This window comes from Vicugna pacos, chromosome 8 (assembly GCF_048564905.1).
Source record: "Vicugna pacos chromosome 8, VicPac4, whole genome shotgun sequence".
NCBI lineage: Eukaryota > Metazoa > Chordata > Mammalia > Artiodactyla > Camelidae > Vicugna > Vicugna pacos.
Window position 1 is genome coordinate 65086676 of NC_132994.1, and position 23151 is coordinate 65109826.

The following is a 23151-nucleotide window of genomic DNA, read 5'->3' on the forward strand; positions in this document are numbered from 1 at the left end:
GGTCCATCCATGTTGCTGCAAATGGTAATATTTTAGTCTTTTTCAATGGCTGAGTAGTATTCCTGTGTGTGTGTGTGTGTACACCACAACATCTTTATCCAATCATTTATCAATGTATATTTAGGTTGCTTTCATGCTTTGGCTATTGTAAATAATGCTACTATGAACATTAGGGTGCACATATCTTTTCAAATTAGAGTTTCCTTTGGATATATGCTCAGGAGTGGGATTGCTGGATCATAGGGTAAGTCTATTTTTAGTTTTTTAAGGAATCTCCATACTGTTATCCATAGTGGCTGCACCAAAGTACATTCCTATGATATGTGAATTTTAACATATTCATAGTTGATCTTGGCTTGTGTTTCAGAAGAGTATCAAAAACAAATCCTGGCTTCAATACTTGCATACGGGTCTAATATAAGGGACCCTCAAGTGCTGCCAGGCAGCTCAGTGTGTCATTCTTTCAAGGCTGTGGTTTTTGTCTTACTGTCCCAGGATTTTCAAATGTCAGAAACGATGACGCCAAGTCACTTCGGTGTTTGGTTTGACAGAATCACCAGTTAAACTCCTTCTCTCACCTTAATTCCTTCATCGAGTCCCTGAACAGATTCTGACATTCATTGATACGTTGTGAAAGACCTAGTACAACAAAAACTCTAATTAATGGTAAGAGTAGAAAAATGAAAGTAAAGTCAAATGGTAAAGACAGTTCCAATTGCCTGGCCTACAGTTAATGTTCCTCCTACCCCACGACTGCAGACATGTTTCCCTTACTCCCTTCACTGAATCTTTCCATGGTGGTTTTGGTCTCATGGCACTTTGTGTGTGTGTGTGTGCCTAATCTTGTATTAACAGGTTAACAGACCACAAGTGACATTTTTAATTCTTTACGTGTCATTTCTACATGACTTACAAATCAAAGAGAAATAAATTGTTCTTACAAGATCACTTCTCATAATCTGGGTCCTGCTAGGATTACTAACTTAGTATATGTGTAGTGTCCAAGACTCTGTGAGTTAACCCAGAGTCAAATGCCTCCAGGCTCCAGAGCCAGGCAAGCCATGAAAAAGAGTTAATGGAGACAGGTGTGATACTGAAGGGAGGGGTGGGGCCTGCGGCCAACCAGAAAGTGAGCAGCCAAGGGAAAGGGAGGCCTCTGAGCTCCACCCATTGCTGCTGAGTAGGAATGCAAGGTGACTCGTTTTTATTTCTTTTTTTAGCACCTCCTCCTGAAGCAGAAAAATCTGGATTTTTATGTGAAATATGCTGATTTTTGCTTTTTTTATTTAACGCTTCTATTTTTGAAATAGCCTGATTTTTTAACTGATTTATCAAGTGCACCCAGTGTTAACAAACAAGTCTTCAGGTGACATTCTGCCTGCCCAGCCTCAGAGCACAACCTCGGGGTTGAGGGGGGAGGTCTTCAGTTCACGCCAGGCCTCACCAGCCCTGTGGGGCTGGGTCACAGTAAAAGACTAAACTTTGCCAGCTGAGCTGTCCCTTCCCACGGGCACAGGAACGAGACCTCTCTCCCTTCCCTCTACTCCCAGGCAGTGCCCCCCTGACTCCCTGACTTGCCTCAGGATGCCTGACCTCCCAGGGGCCCCTGCCCTGAGAGATATGGAATCTCCCAGCAACCCTGGGAGTTCACCTGGTGGACCACCCCAACCCCACCCCCAGGCTGTGGATGCTCACGTCTTCCTCGTTTTATGGGAAAAGGGCTCCCTTTCCTCTTCTGTTTTCTTCTCTTAGGTAGAATCTCACAGCTGAGTGCTAGAGATACTAGAGCTGTTATCTCTCTTCCTCTCCCTCCCTGCAACTTCTCTCTCTTTTTTTTTTTTTTTTTTTTTTTGCTTTTTACCACCCAGTCTTTCTTTCTCCAGGACATTCACAGGCTGCAAGGGTGAGGCCAGCCTGAGTAGTTGCCACCATGAAATCAGAAACCAGTACTTCCTCTGACCCTCATGTCCTTGTGCTAAGTCTATTTCTCAGGCCTGACCTCCTTCCCCAGTCCCTCCTAGGACCACCAAGTCTTTCGCTACCACCAGATCTCCCACCTCCAGCCCCAACCTCTGTCCCCTCCACGTAAGCTGTGAGGTACTCCTGAAAATAGTTGAGTCCCAGTTTCAGATATTGCTGGAATTCTTTTTTAGGAGCCAACTAAATAGACCTCTTGAAAAGCAGTTGGTCAGCCAGCCAATCAGTCAGCCCCTCAATCAAAGCAAGTAAACTGGGTTGGGGACCACTATAAAGAATCTTCCGGACTTACCCACCCAATTTCCGTGGAGGTTCAGCCAGGACACCCATTACCGTGAATTTGTTCTAATCACCATAATTGCATATGTACTTAAAGTATGTGAGCTCCTAGGATAATTTAGAACTAGCCATACTTTCTATTATCTGTGTATTATAGGAACATAATTTTTGCAGTTATCCAGTTATATCAACTTTCATGTTACCACGATTCCAGAGTACATTAGGACAGGTGCTCGATTGAGAGGCAACCCCAAATTGTGTATCCCTGTGGTAAAATGAGCAGTTCTGTAATCTGTGCCCTACGCTGGTTTCCAGAATGCAATTTTGCAGAAAGTGGAGATGATGTCAGTGACTTAAGTAAAGAGCATGATCTTGATGCTCGACATTGGTCTCCTGTCAGATGATATTGTTAAAAATTTTTGTGGGGACTCTTTCTGTTGATAATGGGTGAGTTAAGATGTCTTCTCACAAGTTCTGCCACATGGGGAATTATAGATAATTTAAAGCAGTTTGGCTATACAAAGGCCATGTGCTCCTGGTTTTTGCATCAATTTGTGGTTAGCTGACCATAATAGTGGGACCACATTTAAGATCCTCAAGTTATATGAGAACCTAAAGAGGGACCATCCATCTGTGTAGTCAAGAAGTGGGTCATCGTGTCGATACATCGCCCCAAACCATGGAATCTTAGATTCAAAGATTTGGGAAGCGACTCCAGAGTTTTCACTGTATTAGCCCAGAAGGAATCTGGAACCCATATTGGTGAGTGACTTGCCCAGGATGACCCACTTATCTAGCAGAGCTGAGATTCCACACATCCCAGCTCCAGATCCATGTCCTTTCCACATGTCACGTTTTGTGCAGTGAATGATGGTTTGGATTGAACAACATGAGTTCAACTTTGGGGGTGGTTTTTACTGTGACGTCGTTAGGACACTACCCAGCAGTCCTTGTGAAAATCCACCTCCCCAGTACTCTCGAGTAGCTTCATTCATCGGGGTTTAGATTTTGTTACGTCCTATTTTGCACAGACTCCTAGGCAGATGCCCTGTGCCTGGAGCCACACTGGCACGGGAAAGTTGTCCCTGGCTTTGAGTGTCCTGGGATAGGTGACCAAGTGGTCCTGGGAAGTCCTCGAGGCTCACAAGCACACGGTAAATCCGTAAATCCCACAGAAGCAGCACCACAAACTGAGTGGGGCGGCCCCTCCCCCAGGCTGTCCTTTCGTGACCGCTTCTCCTTTCAGGGCTCCTTTGATGTTCATTTTCATCTGATTATACCTAGATGAAAACGCCAGGCAGGGAAGTCTACGTTGTGATTTACTGTAACCACACCTTATAAGGGGCCCTGTCCGAGTGGTTGGGCAAGAACAGTCATGGTTTCTGCCCAAGCAGCTCTGCCCAGTGTCTGGAGGGGGAGAAAGAAAAGCCCAGAAGAGGGAGGCTGATACGTGCAGCTTAGAAGATGCACTCCGCCCCCCCCACCCCCGAGTAGAGAAGGAAACTAGAAGAGTCTTTAATAAGGGGGCAGACTTACAGTAAACAGAGTTACTAATTGTGGTATGCAGTCGTACATTTGCAAACAAGATTGTCCAGAGAAAAATCTAGGTTGAGCAGTCGCCATGGGCTTTATGCCAAGTAGACCAGTATTCTGTGCTTACAGGAAGCAGAACCACCTGGATGGTCTCTTCTGTCTGCCTGGCTTCCCCCAGTTAACTTCTTTTCAGCCTTCAGATTTCAGTTCACACACTCCTCCCACAGGGAACCGCTCCTGACCGCTGCAAACCAGGCCTGGTCCCCTTGACCTGTTTTCCCAGCACCCCGTGCCTTCCCCGCAAAGCACACACCTCGTGTGGAATTAATCACTTATTCCTGTGACTGCCCAGTGTCCGTCTCCCTGGCCATACTCCGTGCCCTTTGAGGACTGAGTGTTGTTTGCTGCATCTGAAAGTCTGACACAGGAGAAGCAGGGAGGACATTTATTTCCCAGAGAATGTTCTCTAAAATTGGTGTCTTTTTAATATTTTTTACAGCAGTAAGTAGGCATGAGGATTACGATTCTGAAAACATGTTGGTGGAAGCTGTAGGAAAGCTAAATCGTGAGACCCGTGGACAAGGGGGTCAAGGGGTGGTTCCATTTTTAAGCCCAATCCCATCCATGCTCCCACAGCATGAGGGGCAGCTCCTCCGCCCCCCACCCGCCCCGTTGAACCCTGCCTCCAGAAATCACTTAGAGTACTTAATAAATCTTTGAACGAGGAGGCAAGTATGACCTGATAGCATCTCAGGTAATTAACGAACTTCAAAATGGAAGTGAGGTGTGATTTGTCTTGTGTTTTCCTGTCGTGGTCCTTGAAGAACTTCAGCTCAACGTGAGAAAATACTTTAAAGATTAGAACTACCCAAAGTGCGATGCACTATCTGAGTAGGGATCAAATGTCCGGGAACTAACAGTATCCAAGCAGAGACTGGCCGTACTAGGTGAGCTATTGTAGGTGATAATTCAACACCAGTTAGGCAGTTAGATTAGAAAACCTCAGAGTATCTTTCCAATATTGAAATACTGTTATCATGGGATTTTCGTCCAGATATCCTCCACTCAAAGATAAACTCCACAAAGGCAGGGATTTTTACCTGTTTTCATACTGCTGTATCTTCAGTGTTTATACGGTGCCTGGCACAGAGTAGCTGTTCAATTACTATTTGTTGAGTTAACAAGTGTGTCAGTAGATATCAAATTTGAAATATGTTTCTGGCACAGAAAAGGTTCTAGTTGTTTATTTCGTTGTCCTGAATTAAGCAGCTGGTAAATCAAAGAAGAAGGGCCTAGTGAAAAGTTGCAGTCAAACCTTTGGACTAAGCATGTGAAGTCGAACTGTTACCAGCTTTTCAGAACAGAGATTCTGGAATCAGAATTGAAACTGCAATTAAATGGTATCAGCCAGGGACCTGGTGAGGAACGGGATTCGCTCAGCTGGTTCATAATGGAGAGTTTAATGATGGGGTGGCTTCACTGAAGGTGATGTGGCTGTGGGACTATGAGACACCCGGACTGCAGCAACAGCAGGAAGCCTTAACCACCGATCTTGGGGACAACTCCCAGGGACCCCCCAGGGGTAGAATTAGGAGAACCCAATGAGACCTGGACTGTGGAGGCCAGGCTGCCCAGGATGCAGACCCTGCTAAACCCCAGACCCGTCCTCAGCCAGGGGGCGGGCACAGATGCCCTACTTCCCTCTCCCCTCGCCTCCTGCCTTATCATCCTCGTGTCTCCCATCAGCCCAACCCAGCTGGAAGCCAGCCAGCAGGGAGCAGGGCGTGGGGGAAAAAGATGAGGGCGGGGAGGGGTCTCCATATAGGGAATAACCTTCACGTAAATTATTCTTTCTTTAAATTGTATTTATTTTATCTCTTCTACTTTAATTACACAAATAATACACATTCCTTAAAGAAAAAGCAGAGACTAGATCCCAGTGGGTAGTGAGGGAGTGACCCAATAATCGCACCTCCTCATGCTGCTCGTAGGAAGGTTTTGGCTTTTTCTCCTTCTTTCTGTCTTTTTTCCTTTCATCTACTTGTATAAAGGATTTGAATTTTGTTTTTCAAAGTAAACCAAAATAAATTTGGTGACACTTGTTTCTTGGCCTAATTAAGATTAACCCAGTCTCCTCACAGAGAGCCCTACTTCCTCTTCTTTGTTCTGTTAATGTAAACAAGTTACTTCATATACCTCTGTGGGAACAGGGAATTAGTCAAGTGTTTCGACGCACAAAAAGTTTCAGCAAGTTTGGCTCTCAGCTTGGATACTGAGTAATTAAACATAAGATGAAAGATGAGCCCTACAGAGCTTGCTGTCTAAGACTGAAAGGGAAATATAAGTGAAGGCAGCCCCAATCAGCTTGATGGTACTGCAATGTGGGGTTACTGTCGGCTTTTCATCTAACTTGAAGGGAAGTCTGAAAACGGGGAGAGGCAGTTTAGGAAAACAGAGCAAATGTATATGCATACAGTTCTTGTTAATAGCTGAGCTGTTGCTTCGTAACAGTGTTTACACTTGTCCCATTATTTATCTGATGCTTGCATAGCCCTGCCAGATGGGAGCTTCCAGAAGGCAAAGTCTCGTCTGTTCCTGGAGCCCAGCACGGAACCTGGCGTTCACTAGGTACCAGTTAGCGAGGGTGAGTTAGCGGTGGATTGTCTAAGAGAGAAGGTGCAAAGGGAGATGGTCAGCAGGTTGTTGCTGTGTGTGCCAAAGTTCTGAAAGGCAAAGGCCAGGGCGCATGGCAACAGACAGGTGTTTAAGACCATTGTAATAACATAACTAAGGTGGTGCAGCCTCATTGCCTTCTTTGGTTTAAAAAAATCTGCAAAGTAATAAGTCATCTCAGCTCCTTTAGAGAGGACTAAGTTCTGCTTTCTGGAGTGGAATCTGTATTTGACCTTTTACAAATTTCTGCCTCAGTGGGTTGTCCTTGCGAATTGGTTCAGGAGGCCGAATGAACAGAAGCTCCAACCACCCCACTTCAATTCTAGAAATTAGATAGCCTCCCCCGGGATGAATCCGTTTGCTCTCAGGTCTTACATCTAGAGGTTCAGCTGTCAGCCACTGTGACGTTGAAGGTAACCTTGAGACTGGGGGAAGAAGACTGACGCTGGCAATTCTAAAGGATGGCAGTTGTTGGAGGGGAGATTCAGAACCCCTTCAGAGAGTGACCCAGAGCCTCTCTGAGCGGCCTGTCTGTTTCCCCCACAGGCTTACATCCTCACCTCTGCTACTTTTGATAGTTGTCTGTCTGAACCCACCATCTCGGAGTCTACAGGACAGGGATGGAGCTGGACATGTCGAGCTGCACACCTCCCCATCACTCCATCCCCTTGGAGCTGTGGGGAAAGGCTGGCCAAGGGGGCTGTCTCCTTCCTCTGCCAGGACGTGAAATGCTTTTGCAAGCTCACACAAGGGTTATGACGTTATGAACCTCCATGGCTGTCACTCTGAAACGATAATAAATTCTTGTTTTAATTATTACTTTGGAAAAATACTGCTGCAGGATTTCAAAAGCATATCCAAGCCCCTCGTACAAGTTCAAGTACATTTTTAAAAGAGTGTTTTCAAAAGTATAGATCGTGCTGAATGCCTTTGGTTATGAATGGATTAGATGTGTGTTATCTCCTGGAGAAAAAATGTGTCTGGAAACAGACTGCGTTCTGAGAGGGATAATTAGTTCATTGTGCGTAGCCCAGCGAGTCCTCCCATGGCGTCCTTAAAGATGGGACTGATCTAGTATTGAAAGCAAGAGAACATTTGTAACATATTGCTTGCTTGATATCTAAAACTTGTTCAGTTCAGAAATGACTAAGGCTTGATTTCATCGTCTCTGGACAATAAAGACCAAAATATCCTAATAAAAGAAGAGAGAGAAAAACAGAGCTAATGGTTATCACAGAGGCAGAGAAGTCAGCCCAGGGAGGAACTCTTGAAACAGCACAGTTTGGGAGTCCCCAAGGATACGTGCCCTTCCAGGCCACCTCAGCTGGTTGTCACAGCAGACTGGCCTATGATAGAGAAGTTACACCGTGACTTGATTAGCAAGGTAAGGATGAGCCTGAAAAGGTGTGGTGAATTTTGTGTGTGTGTGTGTTTGCTGCCTCAGGTTCTTACCATTCTGCCTCAGTGCTGACACTTCCCTGCAATAGGGGGTGAGGAATTATATTTTCAGTTGGATAATTTGAGCACTGGTACCTACTTATTATTTATAGTTCTGTTTCCGTTGTGAGAGTCAGTACTCCAGGACCAACAGAAAATACTACTTTTATTAAATAGCTCCCAGAACTGAGTGCTTTTGTCTGCCTTAAACCTATGTCTTTTGCTGAGCATAAACACTTTTTAAATTTGTTGACAACAAACTTGCTTACCATTAAAATATTTCCACCTTGAAAATAGTCCTTTAGAAAGAACAAAACCTACTAGCTCTTTTGTCTGTTTAACAAAGTGTATAGTTTGTTTTGTGTAACTCAAGAGCAAGGCAGAGTTTATAGCTGGTGACATTTTCTGGGTTGAGAGGAGACCTCTGGAAAAGTATATGTAGATTTTTAATAAAGAAAGACTTCAACGTAGAAGTGTGTTAGTGCATGATGTCTCACTTTCGGGAGGAAGGTCACTGTGCCCTCCTAAGGGACATCAGTGGGGATGTGTGACACTTCCTGGCATGCAACTGACTTTAATGTGTGGCACATTTATCGTGGCATGCACTGAGAAAATGTAATCTCATGCCTTTTTCTTTCAAAGAAAAAAGTTCTGGTAGGCTAAAAAAAATTTGTCAGTGGCCTGTGCACTAGAAAATAGTTTTGCCATTTGCCTAGAGAACAGTGTCACAGTGGCCGTATCACCTTAAATCACAAAACAAACAGGTTCCCCCAACCCCTGGTCCAGCATTTAAACTGCTATGCACCATATAGAGAATGTCACTTGTGATTTGAAATATCCTTTATAACTTCTAGCCCCTTTGTAACTGAAAATGTAAGACCGTTGTCTCAATCTGCCTTATCAGCTATTGATTATATGAAGCAAATCTTGCCCTGAGCCTGAAAAATGTATGCATGCCTTTGCCCTCCTTCCTTTCTCCGGGCCGTTCTTTCATCCTTCGTTGCCTGAGTTCTTGGAGCTGTTGCCTGGCTGCAAAGTCAGCAAAGTCACTCCAGTAAGTCAGACCTCGCTAAGCCCCTAGAGCTGCGTGTTATCTGTGTTTCCTCCCCTCAGCCTCCCTGCCTCCCAGACAACTCCATCGTGGCCTCCCTCCTAAAAGACCCGTGTGGTTCCCCGAAAGGATGCCCAGGCTGATGACGCCACGGTGGCAATGACTCCACAACCCTTCCCAGGGGATACTGGAGTTTTAACTGACGACTTTTGCCCTCAGCCAGAAAGAACTGGCTTCTCACAGGGGCCTTGCAGACCCTATTGCAGCCATCTGGGTAGGGAGATTTTTAAGTGGTGGGGCTTTCTGGTCTTTCTCCAGTTAAGGCCAAAAGACTGGCCTACACCTGGCTGGCTGGCTGGCTTGTGTCCTGCTGGCTGTAGGCATGGCCTGGGGGTGCTGCTCTTCTGCCCCTGGGTCCCCATTCCTGGCGAGGACATCGTGAGGAACTCCCGTGCTTCCTGACTGTGTGACCAGTGTTGCGAGGGAATTAACAAGAGAGGCATTCCAGCGAGAGCATCTTTTCCACCTAACAAAGCAGAAATGTGCATTTATCTGTGGCCAAGCTCACTATCCTTTAAAAAGTTATTTCAGTGAGCAAAGACTATGTTTTCTCCTACCTTTAATGTTGGCAAATGAATGAGGCAGCCAAAAACAGCGTGGTTACCAGTGTCTGTGCCTTTTACGTGTCTTGGGATTGGTTTTGCTGTGTGCACAAAAGTCCAGTGACAAGACATCAGGGCACCTGGAAGACGTGCTACAGCCCAGTGTAACTGGCGTGTGGGATGAGATGGGAAGGACCGGAGGGCCAAGCCATCGCAGGGCTGAGGGGGGACAGACAGAGGCCTGAAGGAAACACGGAGGCGCAGAAGGCTTCTCTGAGCTCCGGTGTCAAAGAACCTTGAATGTTGCTGAAGGAATGTTACTTTCTTCTCCCTTTTCCTTGCTCTCTGCCCTTCCACGCCTGTATGATGCCTCTCGGGCCCCACGCCCTGCTCATCTGATAGTTCGGTGGGCAACACTCATCCCTCGGTGTCTGCTGGGGATTGGTTTCAAGCACCGCCTCCACCCCCCAATACCAGAATCCACCCGATACTCAAGCCTCTTATATAAAATAGCATGGTATTTGCAAATAACCCACACCTATCTTCCCGTATACTTTAAATCATCTCTAGACTTACTTGTGATACCTGGCATGATGTACCTGTTAGGTGAATAGTTGTAAATACAATGAAGTTGCCAGTAGGTGGCAAACTCAAGTTTTGATTTTTTGGAACTTTCTGGAAATATTTTTATCTGAATATTTTCCATCTGCAGTTGGTTTTGAATCCGTGGGTGCTGAACCTGCAGATACAAAGGACGGACTGCACTTGGTACTGGGATAAATACAAAGGCTAAAACGGTGTGTGTATGTGTTCCATGCTCTGCAAAAGCTTAACATTTTAAAAACTAGGTTCAGAATCCTATGAACTCTGCATATTTGTGGCTGCAGTATAGGGTGGTTTAAGTTATGTGCAAGTGATATGAAAGGTCTTTACTCAGACAAGTTGATGATTTTGCTACATTAGCAGGAATTATGGAGCAGAAATGACTGACTAGTGGGACATATGTGGCCTGTGCTGTCAGTTCAAAACCATCCTTCAAGCCAAGCCACTTGTCCAGTGTAGAAGTTATAGACGGCCCAGCATCCACACTCGAAGTCGCTTTGCTGTTTTTGTTCAATTGTAATGGACACAGCATCTCTCAGAAGTGGCTTTTTAAAAATATTTCTTGGCAAGAAAAAAAATCCAAGTACAATAATACTTTATTGGAAGAGAAAGGAGTTAAGGTGTCATCTGTGGATATGCATGGAAAGCAGATGAGTCAAGAAGAAGCCAGGAGTCTTTGTATATATTACCCCATTATAGAATTCAGAGCTTGGTATCTTCCACATGAATATCCAATCTGCAGCAAAGGAAGGTTCCCTGCTCCCCAAGCTGATAATCCAAGACAGGAGAAAGATGACTAGAAGGAAAATTCAACATAAGACCACGTGATAACTTACTCTAAGTATAATAAACAGCCGTTTAACAAATGGGAGGAGCAGTGGGCTGGAGTGGTTGTGGAAGATTAGATGGAGCTGAAAAGATTGGAGTCGACTGTTAGTTACACAGAACCAGAGGGGTGGACACGGGTACAGGGGACGTCATTTCGGGGGCCGAGAGATAGCTGTGGAGGTCAGAAAGGATTAAGAGAGTCCCCACAGCCCAGGGGGAGACCCTTCCTCTCAAAATGCCTCTTCAGAACCCATGACTTAGTGATTTTCATTAAACCAGTGAATTTTGTGGGGGAGAAGTGATTCCAACAAGTTGTCTTCCTAACTGATTGATAAGTTTCCATCAAAATGGGCTCCCCGAAGTAGCTCTGGATATGTTCAGTCTTATTCGGAAGGAAATGGGCATTAAAATAAATTATCCTATTATGCTGTTAGTTCAAAATCACTTAATAGGCGTGACAGAAGTAGTTATATTAAAGATGATCGGCTAACATTATTTTCCATAACCACAAACGAATGCTTTAAGTGGAGCTTCTATTTAAAGGATTTTGATCCTCTGAAATAGTTGAGTTTTCAGTGTCTATACATGGGCATAATCCATATTTTGAGTTTTTGCTCCATGATGCAGTGGTATCAGTTTTCAGTAACATTTTTGTACTCCTGAAGACCTGCATCTAAGGAACTCAATATCATTCTCAAATATGAACCTTTTGAATCTTTGTATAAAAACAGAGCATTTTCAGAAGGACCAGTGGCCTTAGGGAAGTGGATGTGAAGGTCTCTGAAGTGCGGCATATAGATCATCCTGTCTTTACTGCTTAGCACTTGTGAATATAAAATCACAGAACTAAACTGTTTTTCTAAGAAATGCCTGTGAAGTTTACATTTTAGGTATTTGTCTTCAGACAGATTTTTCAATACTGTTTAAAAAAAAAAACTCAACCTTAAACGTATTCTTGTTTAATTCTGCTTCCTTAAAACTGTATTAAGTGTTCCCGTTAAGGGAAACTAACTTCTTTCAACTGTGTGTTATTCTCTGCCCCACCCCCACCCCCAAACTTCACTTTAAAACTTAGGTGAAAGATGTGTCCAATTCCTTTGAAATAAACTTATAATTCAGGAAGCGAACTGAAAATATCAGAGCTCGGAGATCTTGCTGCTTTTGTGGACTTTAATGAGAACGGTGGCCGGAGCCAGGAAGGTAAAACCCAGGCAGCTGTAGGCGAGTGTGGGTTGTATTTGATGTTCACAAAAGAATGGCAGTCGCAGGGTGTTGCTCAGCGAAGTGTGCATTTTCAAGTTACCCACAGTGGTGTCTATTGTCCTGTTTCTCAATTGAATGATGTCATGTTTCATTTAAGGCTCTTAGTGATGCTGAAGTCTGTGGTCTGCACACCAGGGGGAAAAAGGCAGTGAGAAAGTTGCCAATCAGGTTTTTGTAAAGCCTTTGTGTGTTGGGTTTTGAGAGATAAAAGCTGACTCATGCAATATTTCCACGGAAGGAGCTGCACAGACTAGCAGAGGCTTCTGGTTTTACCTGACTGAGCTCCCAGTGAGGTCACCGCATCAGCTGAAGGCGGACGATGTGGCCCAGCCTGGGTAGAGCACAGGTAGGTGCCAGTGTGGGTGTGCCTGGGGGACCGAGGCCCGACACACTCGGGGTCCCTCCTCTTGGAGCAGCAGAGCCGGTCCTCCGCGGTGAGAAACCGTCGCGGGGCTTTTCTCCGCAGCCCTGCACCGGGACAGCCGCTTGCTTGGATGTGTTACAACTGTTCTGTTACAAATGCGATGCACTGGAAAGAGTTCTCCAACAGTGGAATTCGTCTAGGAGGTGATTTTTTTTTTTCCTCCATCTGAACTGCAGTCTGTCTTCAGTGGTTTTTGCCTTGTTTTGGTTTGGATTTGATCTTCCCTTAAAGTTAGGTTGATATAATCTAGAGAGCTGATGTTGGTGGACTCTGGGGAGAAAACTCAAATCCTAAGTTGTCGTGCAGTAAATACTGAGTATTTTAATGTACTTTCTTTATGAGGTTCAGGCAGGTTAAGCTGGGGGAACAAAATAAATGTTTGCAAATTTTATGCTTAGCAACTGTAGTGATGAAATTTAGTCTGAGTCTGGTGGTAACCAGAGTTGACTAAGAAAATGCAGTTTCCCTTTTGAGTGTTTATTGGTAAGAAATTCTTTTGTTAGGAGGAATAATTGGGGAGAAAAAGGCATGGATGGCATTCAGTGCTGTAGCACATTGGAATCTGATTTTGTATTTTTAAGTATTTTAATTTAGTGATACTAATGTATTTGAGAGAAGACGTATATATTTGGCATTCCTTTTCATTAATCATATTGAACATAAAAATCAAGTTATTTTAATATATTTAAATATTTAATACAAACTGAGGTTGTGATTTTAATTTCTTTAAATAACTTTTTCGGATTATAGAAGTAGTGCACTTATTGGAAAAAAGTGATATTTATAGACAAATATCAAAGGAAAAATCATCCATTCTCCCACTTGGTAAAACCAATGTCAATATTTTATTCAATATCCATTCAATCTTTTTCTAATGTGGGTAATAAAAAAGTGGCACTTTTCAATTCAAAACTGGAATCACATTGTTCCTGTGTTTTATAAACCACCTACTTTACTCAGCTGTGTATTATGACCATTTTCCACACCCTTATGGATTTGAAAGGGCATGACATTTAATAGTTTTGCATTGTACTTTCTAGATGGATTTATTCACTTGGATCTCTATTGTTAGCCACTCTGAATTCTCTTCCTCCTCCTCTTTTTTTCTGGGAGAAAATGTTTAGTGTGCTTTGTGGATGGTTTATTTTCTCGGAGTGCTATTGTTAGTTACTTGGGTTTCGCCTCTTCTTCCTCCTCCTTTTTCTTTAAGAAATGTTATTTAGCCTAATCCTCCCTCTCCAGTGTGCTGAGATGTTTTTGGAACTGAGCGCGTTCAGTGCAGATGGAGCCTTTGTGTAGAGATGTCATTGTTTAGTTACTGCCTCGAGACTGATGTTTCCATACGAACAGGAAGGAAGCCAGGGCATAGATTATTACTTAATCTAAATTAAAAATAGAGTTTTTTGGCCTTTGGCAAAGTCATTGATACATATTTCATCATCCAAGACCTGGCATCCGTAGGGTGTAGAAGAAAATTGCTATTTTGTGTTTACTGCTTGTGCTGTGATTCCAGCAGGGAATGGGCAATGCAGAAGTGGCATCCAGCAACTTCGTGTTTATTTCAGGGTTGGAGCTGCATCCCAGTGGTTGGATGGGACCTGGGAAGTTATCTAGTCCTACTGCCTCACTTACACATGAGGAAACCAGAGACCCAAAGACTGTAATACAAACCTCCATAGTGCAGAGCCAGGCAGAAATGCAAAACCTCTAAAGGAGAGAGTGCTTTGTCGTAACTTGACAGAGGACTGGTTGGTCCTCTGAGCTCCTTCTGTGCACGCAGTTGGGCTCATATTGATTCCCTCATACATACACTATAGGCACACTGGTACCGTGTACTTCATGTAAGTGCCTTATGTCTAGTGCTTCATTTCCTGATCTGTACGCTCCTTTTCTGCCCTAGTCTATGAATCTATATCCAAGTATAAGAAATAATGGACTAGAAATCAGAAACCATAGTCTCTGACTCACAGTTCAACTTTGAGCATGATGTTACCTAGCCTCTCTGTTTATTTTTTTCCCATATTTAAAATGTTCTGAAAGTAAAGACACATGCAAATGAACTGGGAGGCTTTGTGTATGGGGTGGGTGTTTTGCTATGTTTTCTTTAGGGGATAATTTTGATAGAAGGTTAAAGCACTGGCACCTGATGGGAAGGCTGATCTGCTATAACAGAGGCTGTTCGGGTTATCTCTTGCTGTGTAACAGATCACTCCAGAACCTAGTGGTTTGGAACAATGACAGTCACTTCTAATCTCTCAAGGTTTCTGTGAGTCAGGAGCTCAGGAGAGGCTATGCCAGGTGGTTCTGGCTCAGGGCTCATAGGGTTGCCGTCAGACATGACAGGACGGAGTCATCTCTCAGGCTCCTCTCTCCCCGTCTCCCCCGTCTGGTGCCTGGGCTGGAAACCCTCAAACAGCAGAGGCTGGATCAGCGGGGGCCTGATCTTCAGCATCTCTCTGCATATTGATGTGTTCTCAGCAGATGGTTTCTCCAGCACATCAGCATCAGGATAACCAGGCTTTATTTATGTGGCGGCTCAGGGCACATCTAGACCCAGATTTTGTAAGGTCCTTCTGCTCCAAGCCCTACCATGCTCTAGGGCATTGGTGTCATGTTCATGGTTCCGGCAAGGTCCCTGCCACATCCGAGCCCTACTGGGAAGGGGGAAGAATGTGGAGAAACAATGTCTGATGCTTGAGAAATGGACACGCAGAGGGACACATATCTTTTCCACTGGTGAGAACTTGACCACATGGCCACATATAATGGCGGGGAGGCTGGGAGCTGTGCTTATCTGGAACTCTGTTCTCTGAAGAAGAAGAAGGAGTGGATATAACAACCTGTAGTTTAGTTTTCACCCCACCCCATAATCTCCTTCACCTCCCACACTAAATCACGTCCAAAAAGCAGATAGACAAAGTAAAAACAACTGTATTTGCATAAAAAGGCCTTAAGGGAATTCCCTTAAGTCCCTTTTAGCCAAATTGGCGTGCCTGTGCCCTCAAATGTAAAAATTCTGGAGTCGCCACTTAGCTAAGGCAATTTAACTAACACGTTAGCTGCATACAGTTAGGGATGTCTAACTAAATCCCCACTCAACTTCAGTGGCCATTGTTCTCTCTTAGTTTTCATTGACTAGTATAGGAATCAACTGGTAAATTATCTGAATATTTAGTGTCAGACTTTACAGCCTGAAAGAATCCTTGTTCCTCTTTCAACTTCCCGTCTCTTGTTTGAACGAGAGCATTTTTTTTGCAAGGCATCTTTTTCCATCCTCGATCTTTTTGTTCAGACTTTACTGACTCTTCAATGGTAACAAGCTTTTTAAAAAATTATTTATTTTGGGAAAAATTTTAATGTACAGGAAATTTGCCAAGACAGTCTAGAGTTTCCATATGCCCTTTATCCAGCTTCCCCCAGTGTTAGCATCTTCCATAACCAGAGTACATTGGTCATAACTAAGAAATTAACATGTTAAGTTTTTTTTTCACTTCTTCATTACCAAACAGCTACAAATAAGAATGAAAATCATGTTCCCTGGATTGAACACGCTGAGCACCAAAGAACATATGTAATTGTAGTCCTGGATCTGCTGTTGATACAAGAATCACACTGATATTTTGGAAAACCAAAAGGTAGAAATTCACACTGATACTGGTGGCTTTTATCTGTTGAGTGCTCCACTATTATCTCTCAGATGTGTAAAGGATTCTCCTCAACTACTTAGTGTCCTCTTTGAAATACATAAATGTATGTTTTTTATAACTTTGATTCAAACGTTTGTTTTTTGAATCATAAAGTCAGTTTACAACTTTGAGGCTCTATCAAAGACTGGCTCTGTATCAAGTGAACTTTGCTGGCTCATAGAATAACTTGCTCATGCTTTAGTCTCTCTGTTGCCTCTCCTCCACAGGCAGTGGAGTAAGGAGCCACATAATTTTAGTTATTCGTTGGTCTTGAGCATTGCACATTCTCTTCATGTCCATGGTTGTCTTGCCAAGGAGCTCAGATTAGGTATTTGAAGTCTAGAATAGCAATGAGCAGAATTTGGAAGTCCTGCTCACTCTTCCTTCCCTGCTGTGCGTAGAGTTCTGTGTTGCCGTGTAAAGCTCTCTCTCCCTGGGGGTTGTGACACAGAGTGGCCGGCTGTGGCCCCATCAGTTCCCCCTTCAACATATAAACATGGTCGGAGAAGCCTGGGCTTCACTTGCCAGTGAAAGTTCTGCCTCACCCCTAAATCAGCCTCAGAGGCCCGTTGTAGCCAAGAAGGGCTGCTTTTCATTCTGGCAGTGGCATTCCAAAGGAGGGCAATTAAAATAATGCAAGTTTGAAGAGCAAACAAAGAAAAGCCAAGGAATTCAAGCTCTTTTACCTAGAAAAAAATTAGAGAGAAAGAATTGCCGTGAAGTAAAATGTGTGAAAGTTATCTACATGGGAGCTTTACAGCCATATTTTTCTTATTATTGAGGGTGGCACAGGAAGGAATATTTTGATGGCTTTTAGGCTACTGTACGCCTAGTTATAAGAATCAAAGCCCCTCTACACATGCTTCCACCACCATGACCTCCAGGTTTACCAAGGAGGGGTTAGATGGACCAAGAGCCTAAAGGCAGGAAAACCAGCTTATTTTAGATTTTAGGGTGCTTATGGTCAAAAGACCAACCGACACGGGCCACTAGCAATCTTTGGCAAGTTCTCAGAAATTGATATATTATTAGCCCTGGGTTTAAGGTTTGGCAAAAAAAGAAAAAAAAAAGAAAGAAAGAAAAAGAAAAAGAAAGAGAGGTTTTGAGAAGGAAAGGAAAGCAAAGCAGCAAGTTACCCAAATGTGGACACAACCCACCAACATCTTTCACTCAAGGCAGAGGATAACACTTTCTTGCTCTATGGTTTTCTACCTGAATGTCTCACTTTATCATGGGAAATCAGCTACCCCAATATCCAGTGCACAGCGAGTGTCTCCCAATTCTATTTTTGCTGACTCATACAAATATAGTATAATTAATGAATAGAACAAAAAAAATACATTTCAAATTGTGTGCACCTCTTCATTCACTATTATTGCAACAAAGATTGATGAATAAGCAAGTTTAACTCTTACAGAATGATATAATTATCTAGAAGACTTCTAGATCAACATTATCTGACTAAAATACAATGCAAGCCACGTATATATTTTGTAATTTTCTAGTAGCCCCATTTTAAAAAGATGAAACCAGTGAATAATTTTAAGAAGATACTTCATTTAACCCACTCTTCCAAAATATTATTTCAACATGTAATTAAAAAAAAGTGTTAATGAAGTATTTCATACTGTTGTGTTTCAGGCTACATTTTTGAAATTTAGTGTGTCTTTTACAGTCATAGCCCATCCCAGTTTGGACAAGTTGCATTTCAAGCATGCAATAGCCACGTGGGGCTATCAGCTACTGTGTTGAACAGTGCAGCTCTGGATATAAATATTAACAATTGGTGAACTGTATTAGAAAGAATAGGCCAGACAGGGTGGAAATCTTAAATTATTTTGAGGGAGGTGAGAACAAGACTAGACAGTTTTTATGAGGTACATTTCCTTATGTGAGAAAAACTATAATTATCTTCTAAGCAATGAACCAGCATTAAAAATGTTATCCATTAGCAAATGCAGTCTCATATTATCTGCCATTATATGACCTAGCTTTAAGTATTGCACTTCTGTCATCAGTCATTTTTGGAAGATATTTAATTTGGGACAGTAAGCTTGGCTAAATACTAGAGATACCAAATATCTCAAATATTGTTTTATAAAGTGCCTGGCTGGCAGTCTGCATAGGCTGCCCCAGTGGCCTAGACTACACGGCCTGGAGTTGGAACACGTGAAGGCTTCCTTGGAACAAGGCCCAGTGCATGTTGCGGTATGAGATTCATCCATGAAGGGGTCCCTGTTGACCTGATTTTCACGTCCCACTGTCTCCTGCCTCTGAAAGTATAAAAGGCAGTGTCATCCCTAGCAGCCCAGCATGGACCCCTCTAAAACATCTGGCAATTTTTTATTCCCCCTTAATCCCTTGGTCCCAATAGTGGCTGGCTAACTTGGAGTGGAAGTAGGTAAAATCTCTCCATTCTGTTCATTTTTCACCATCCTGATAATGAATATTTGCCAAGAGGTATAGAACTGTCAAAGAGGGTTTTCTCTGCTGGAGAGAAAGTTCTCTTCTAGTCAGAAAATCAGAGGTTGTCCTGGAGACCAGTGTATCCAATCTATGGGGAGTCTGTAGATCTAGACCTTTCCAGGTGCCCCAGCTTTCTTATAGCGCAGTATATCCAACTTGCGTTGGTCCTAACTCAGCCTCATTGGACTTTTGGGACCTTAAAGAATCCTTACATACGTCCCAAGTTAGGGCCCATTCCTGAAAGTGAGATCAACCTCTTGGTTATGGTTATGGCGGATGCCAATGAGAAGAAATCCTTGTGTGTCCGCTCCTAATTTGAACTGCTCAGGACTTGCCTAACAGCAATCCCAAATGCAGGGAAGCATCCTTCTGATCCTACAGACTTACCTACATGCCTGGCTGCTGCGTGGATTTTTCCAGCACTCACGTTGGGTCAGGATCTTCAGCACAAGTGCATTTTAACTGCTATAACCAATCTGTGTTTTATAGGCCATAAAGTTGTTACAGAGCAAGCAGAGAAAATATTGCAAAAGCTTTATAAATTTGTGGCAAATATACCATGTGGTAGTGGTTATGTTGGTAATTTACTCATTTCCTGCACATTTCTTACCATTTCTTCTTGTTGACCCAAGTTAGTTCCTTTATTTTATATTACAATTTTCATATTTGCATTATAACCCTTCACTAATATTTGCCATGAATATAAACTACCTAGAAGTCTTGATGTTGAAGTATATAGACTCCGATGGATTTTTTTTATTCTAGAAAAATTGGTACCAGCTGTTTGATGATCTGTAGAGTTGAATTAAATTCATGTTCCTTCTGAAAAGACGATCATTAATCTATATTCTTGTTATTGTGTTTTGTCTCATTATAACCTTCCATACCTAAGTTGCACTCCTCTACTTTTCTGACAAGACCTATAAACATGCATTTTGGTGGATTTTAAAATGAAGCAAATTTCTTCATTAATCACACTCTTTATGGGGAGGCATTTTGCTTCTATAAACCTGGGATTGCATCACCAGAGGGGAAAAGCTTTGCTCCTGCCTTACGATTGAAGAAGATTGGAACTTTGTGTGTTTCACCAAAATAGCTTCTGAAAATTTAAATTCCAGGCAGGGCCTTTTTTGGACCCAAGATTTAAGTGCTACAGGCTTTAAAGTGACCTTTAAACACTCTCTCCTTATTCCTTGTTGTAAAGACTAACAGCCCATTTCGTTAAAAACAATTCCTGTAGATTATTTAATTGTATGGTTACACTATCACATTACCTAACTCTAAATGTGGAAAGTGTAGTTCATCAGATGTGAAGCGTAACTTACATATACCACACATGGAATGCCAGCTTTCAAAAGGATATTTAGAGGAGTGTTGTGGTAGGAGGGTACATTTTAAAAGGGAAGTGGGTCTCAATATGTTGCTTTTTCTTGCTCAGCATTAGAAAATCATTGTCCATGTGACACTTTCTTCAATGCTGTGTAATGTGTAAAGTGAAATGTGAAGTTGTCCGTGTTGTTGGGTTGTGGTGGTTCCAGGTTGGTAGCTTAAAATTTTGCGGGATTATTATTAGTGGAATGTTTAAAATCTAGAACATGATTTCTCAAAATTCCTTCAGATGCATTTTAAGTACATAAGAATCACTTGTGGTGCTAGTTAAAGCTCTCAATCTCTTGTGCCCTGAGCAGTGAGCCTTGATTTAGTAAATCTGGACTGATCTGCGCTATTAGTCCTTCCAGGTGCTCACACTTTGAAGTCATGAGTGCAGCACTTCTCAAACTTTAAAGTGCATGCACATGGCATTGGCATCTTGGTAAAACGCAGACTGAAGCTCAGGAGTCCAGGAGCACCGAGACTCTGGTTTCTAACACGTTTCCAGGTGATGCTTTAGAAACTCCAACTTTGTAACTCAACCTCCCATGGGTATCTTTGCATTTCCTTCTGTAACTAACTTGCTACCGTTTTTTGCTTTTGTCCTGGCTAGGTTTTAACCTCCTTTAAGCCTTCTGTGCGATAGAATTTTGAAATACTGGCCTGTCTTGCTTATCTTGTCCTTTTTCTTTCTTTCTTTCTTTCTTTTTAACGTATATAGATGTGCCCCGGTTGCGTCCTGAAGAGCCATCAGCTGTAGCAGAAGTTCCAGATCGCAAACCCGCAGCCAGGCACCCCCGCTCCTGGGAACCCACGAGCATGGAGCTCTCCGACAGCGACCGCCCGGTCAGCTTCGGCTCCACGTCGTCCTCCGCCTCCTCCCGGGACAGCCATGGTTCCTTCGGCAGCAGAATGACCCTAGTTTCCAACAGCCACTTGGGCTTGTTTCCCCAGGATAAGGACGCGGGGGCCATAAAACTGGAGCTGATTCCAGCCAGGCCGTTCTCCAGCAGCGAGCTGCAGAGGGATAGCGCGGCCGGGCCACAGGGCACGGACCAGGGCGGCGACAGGCAGCCCCGGGCCCAGCGCAGAGCGGAAGCCAACGCGGCCACCAAAACGGGTGCGGAATCGGCCACCAGCCCCAAGCTGCTTTATGTGGATAGAGTTGTGCAGGAAATTCTGGAGACTGAAAGGACTTACGTGCAAGATTTAAAAAGCATCGTAGAGGTAAGGCACACTGTTGGTTTTTTACATTTGTCCTGCGGGATCCATGCGCTCGCAAGATAAGGAGCCAAGCCCGGTGTCTCCTAAGATGCAGAAGTGGTGTGACTGCTTAAACAGATCATAACTTAAGAGAAACCCTAGGACTGTATTCACTGTGTTAGAATCCTCTTAATACTTGCATTAATAATTGGATTATGTGCTAGAAGCAAGAATGATGGTACCAGTTCAGACACCCATATGTTGTGTTAGTAAATCCTGCACGGAAGATCTGAGTGCCTGGCAGAGAGTGGAGCAGAGAATGGAGTAGGAATTCAGGTTTCCTGACTTGCCGGTGTCAGGTTTGTACTGACTGAGCCCATCTGGCGATCTTCACTTTAATCACAATTGTCTACTGATGTCTGGAGCTTCCAAAACTTCCTGAGGCCTCACCTCCAGGACTGTGATTTTTCATGGGCCTCGGGCATGGCCTGGGGGTGGGAGAAAATTGTGGAAGATCCCCAGGTGATTCTTTTGTGCAAACAAGCTTGGGAAGGGCCGTGATGCTGTTTGTTCTCTGTATTGGTTAGTGTTTGGGGAAGGTGGTGAAGGGTATGTAGAGAAAAACCCTGGACTTGGGGCGTTTGCTTTCTTCACTTTCGTAGTAAACAAGTTTGCATAAGTTCTTTGACTCCCTGCAAGTTGAGCCCAGCTCAGGTACCAGATCGCCAACTCTGGAAATTCAGTTACTCATTTGACTTTGATTTATAGATAGGTTTTTAGGGATAAAGTAAAAATTACCAGAGCAGTTCAGATGTTAATTCATTCTCAATTAATGATTTGAAATGTTAATAGTTCAAAGGCAAGTTGATACAGCTGCCCTCCCTTTGCTGCCTAGTATTGTAGTAGAAGCATTTGCTAGCGTCTACTTCCTGTTTTAGACTTTTAATCTAAAATGTGTTTCAGAGTAGAGTGGAGTATTTGCTGATGAGGACATTCTCCACCAAATACATACATTCTTTGAGCTTTAAGGGAAAAAAAATTCTAAGACATGATTGTGTGTTGAGTTCCACAAATGATAGAACCAGACACTGTCTACTAAAAATAGTTATGACATAGCTTCTCGGTAAAAATAGAAAAATCAATTGATGCCTCAACCAAAACAATATGTAGAAGAAACCAGGCCAACTGTTTCCTTAATTCCAACAATGATGTCATCTGTACTTAAGAAGAAATACCTGTGAAACTGCCAAAAACTTTGAAACCTCTCAGGAAATGTGTGATTGTCAAAGCTTTCTTTGGTCGATCGTTTCTTCTTTCTTTCCTGGAAGCTTTTCCACATAGTCAAAACTCGCCGTACTGAGAGAGAAACCTTCACTTACTAAGCTAATATTCTGTGAACACGCTTGTCTCGGAGACTGGTTGACAAACCTTAGGGGAGAAGAAATAAGGCAAGATGTATATGAAAGAAATCGGATCAAGACAGATTTTTTTCTAAGCAAGTTTCAGCAGGAGTTTTATTCCAAGCTCCCCAATTGTTCTCGCCATTTTTTCTTGATCAGTGAAGTAACCATGTTTTACACTAGGGGTTGGAGGACTTTATATAGATAAAGGGCCAGCTAGAAAATATTTTAGGCTTTCTGGGCCCTGAGGTGTCAGTCCAAACTGCTCAGTTCCACCATGTAGCTTGACAGCAGCCAGAGACACTCTGTCCATGAAGGGGTGTGAAAGCTCTAGGAAAACTTCAGGGCCACAAAG

At 43.3% G+C, this 23151-nt stretch overlaps 1 protein-coding gene across 4 annotated transcripts in view; it reads left to right on the top strand.

Annotated features, from left to right (window-relative positions):
* PLEKHG1 (pleckstrin homology and RhoGEF domain containing G1) overlaps positions 1–23151 on the top strand; it is a 211015-nt gene that overhangs the window by 108448 nt on the left and 79416 nt on the right. For 2 of the 4 annotated variants that reach the window (XM_072966035.1, XM_031679958.2), the window contains one exon: positions 20915–21420. In XM_072966035.1, the coding sequence (XP_072822136.1) occupies positions 21013–21420 (408 nt within the window). In that variant the 5' untranslated portion in view covers positions 20915–21012. The other 2 variants (XM_031679961.2, XM_031679959.2) reach the window with 2 other exon arrangements.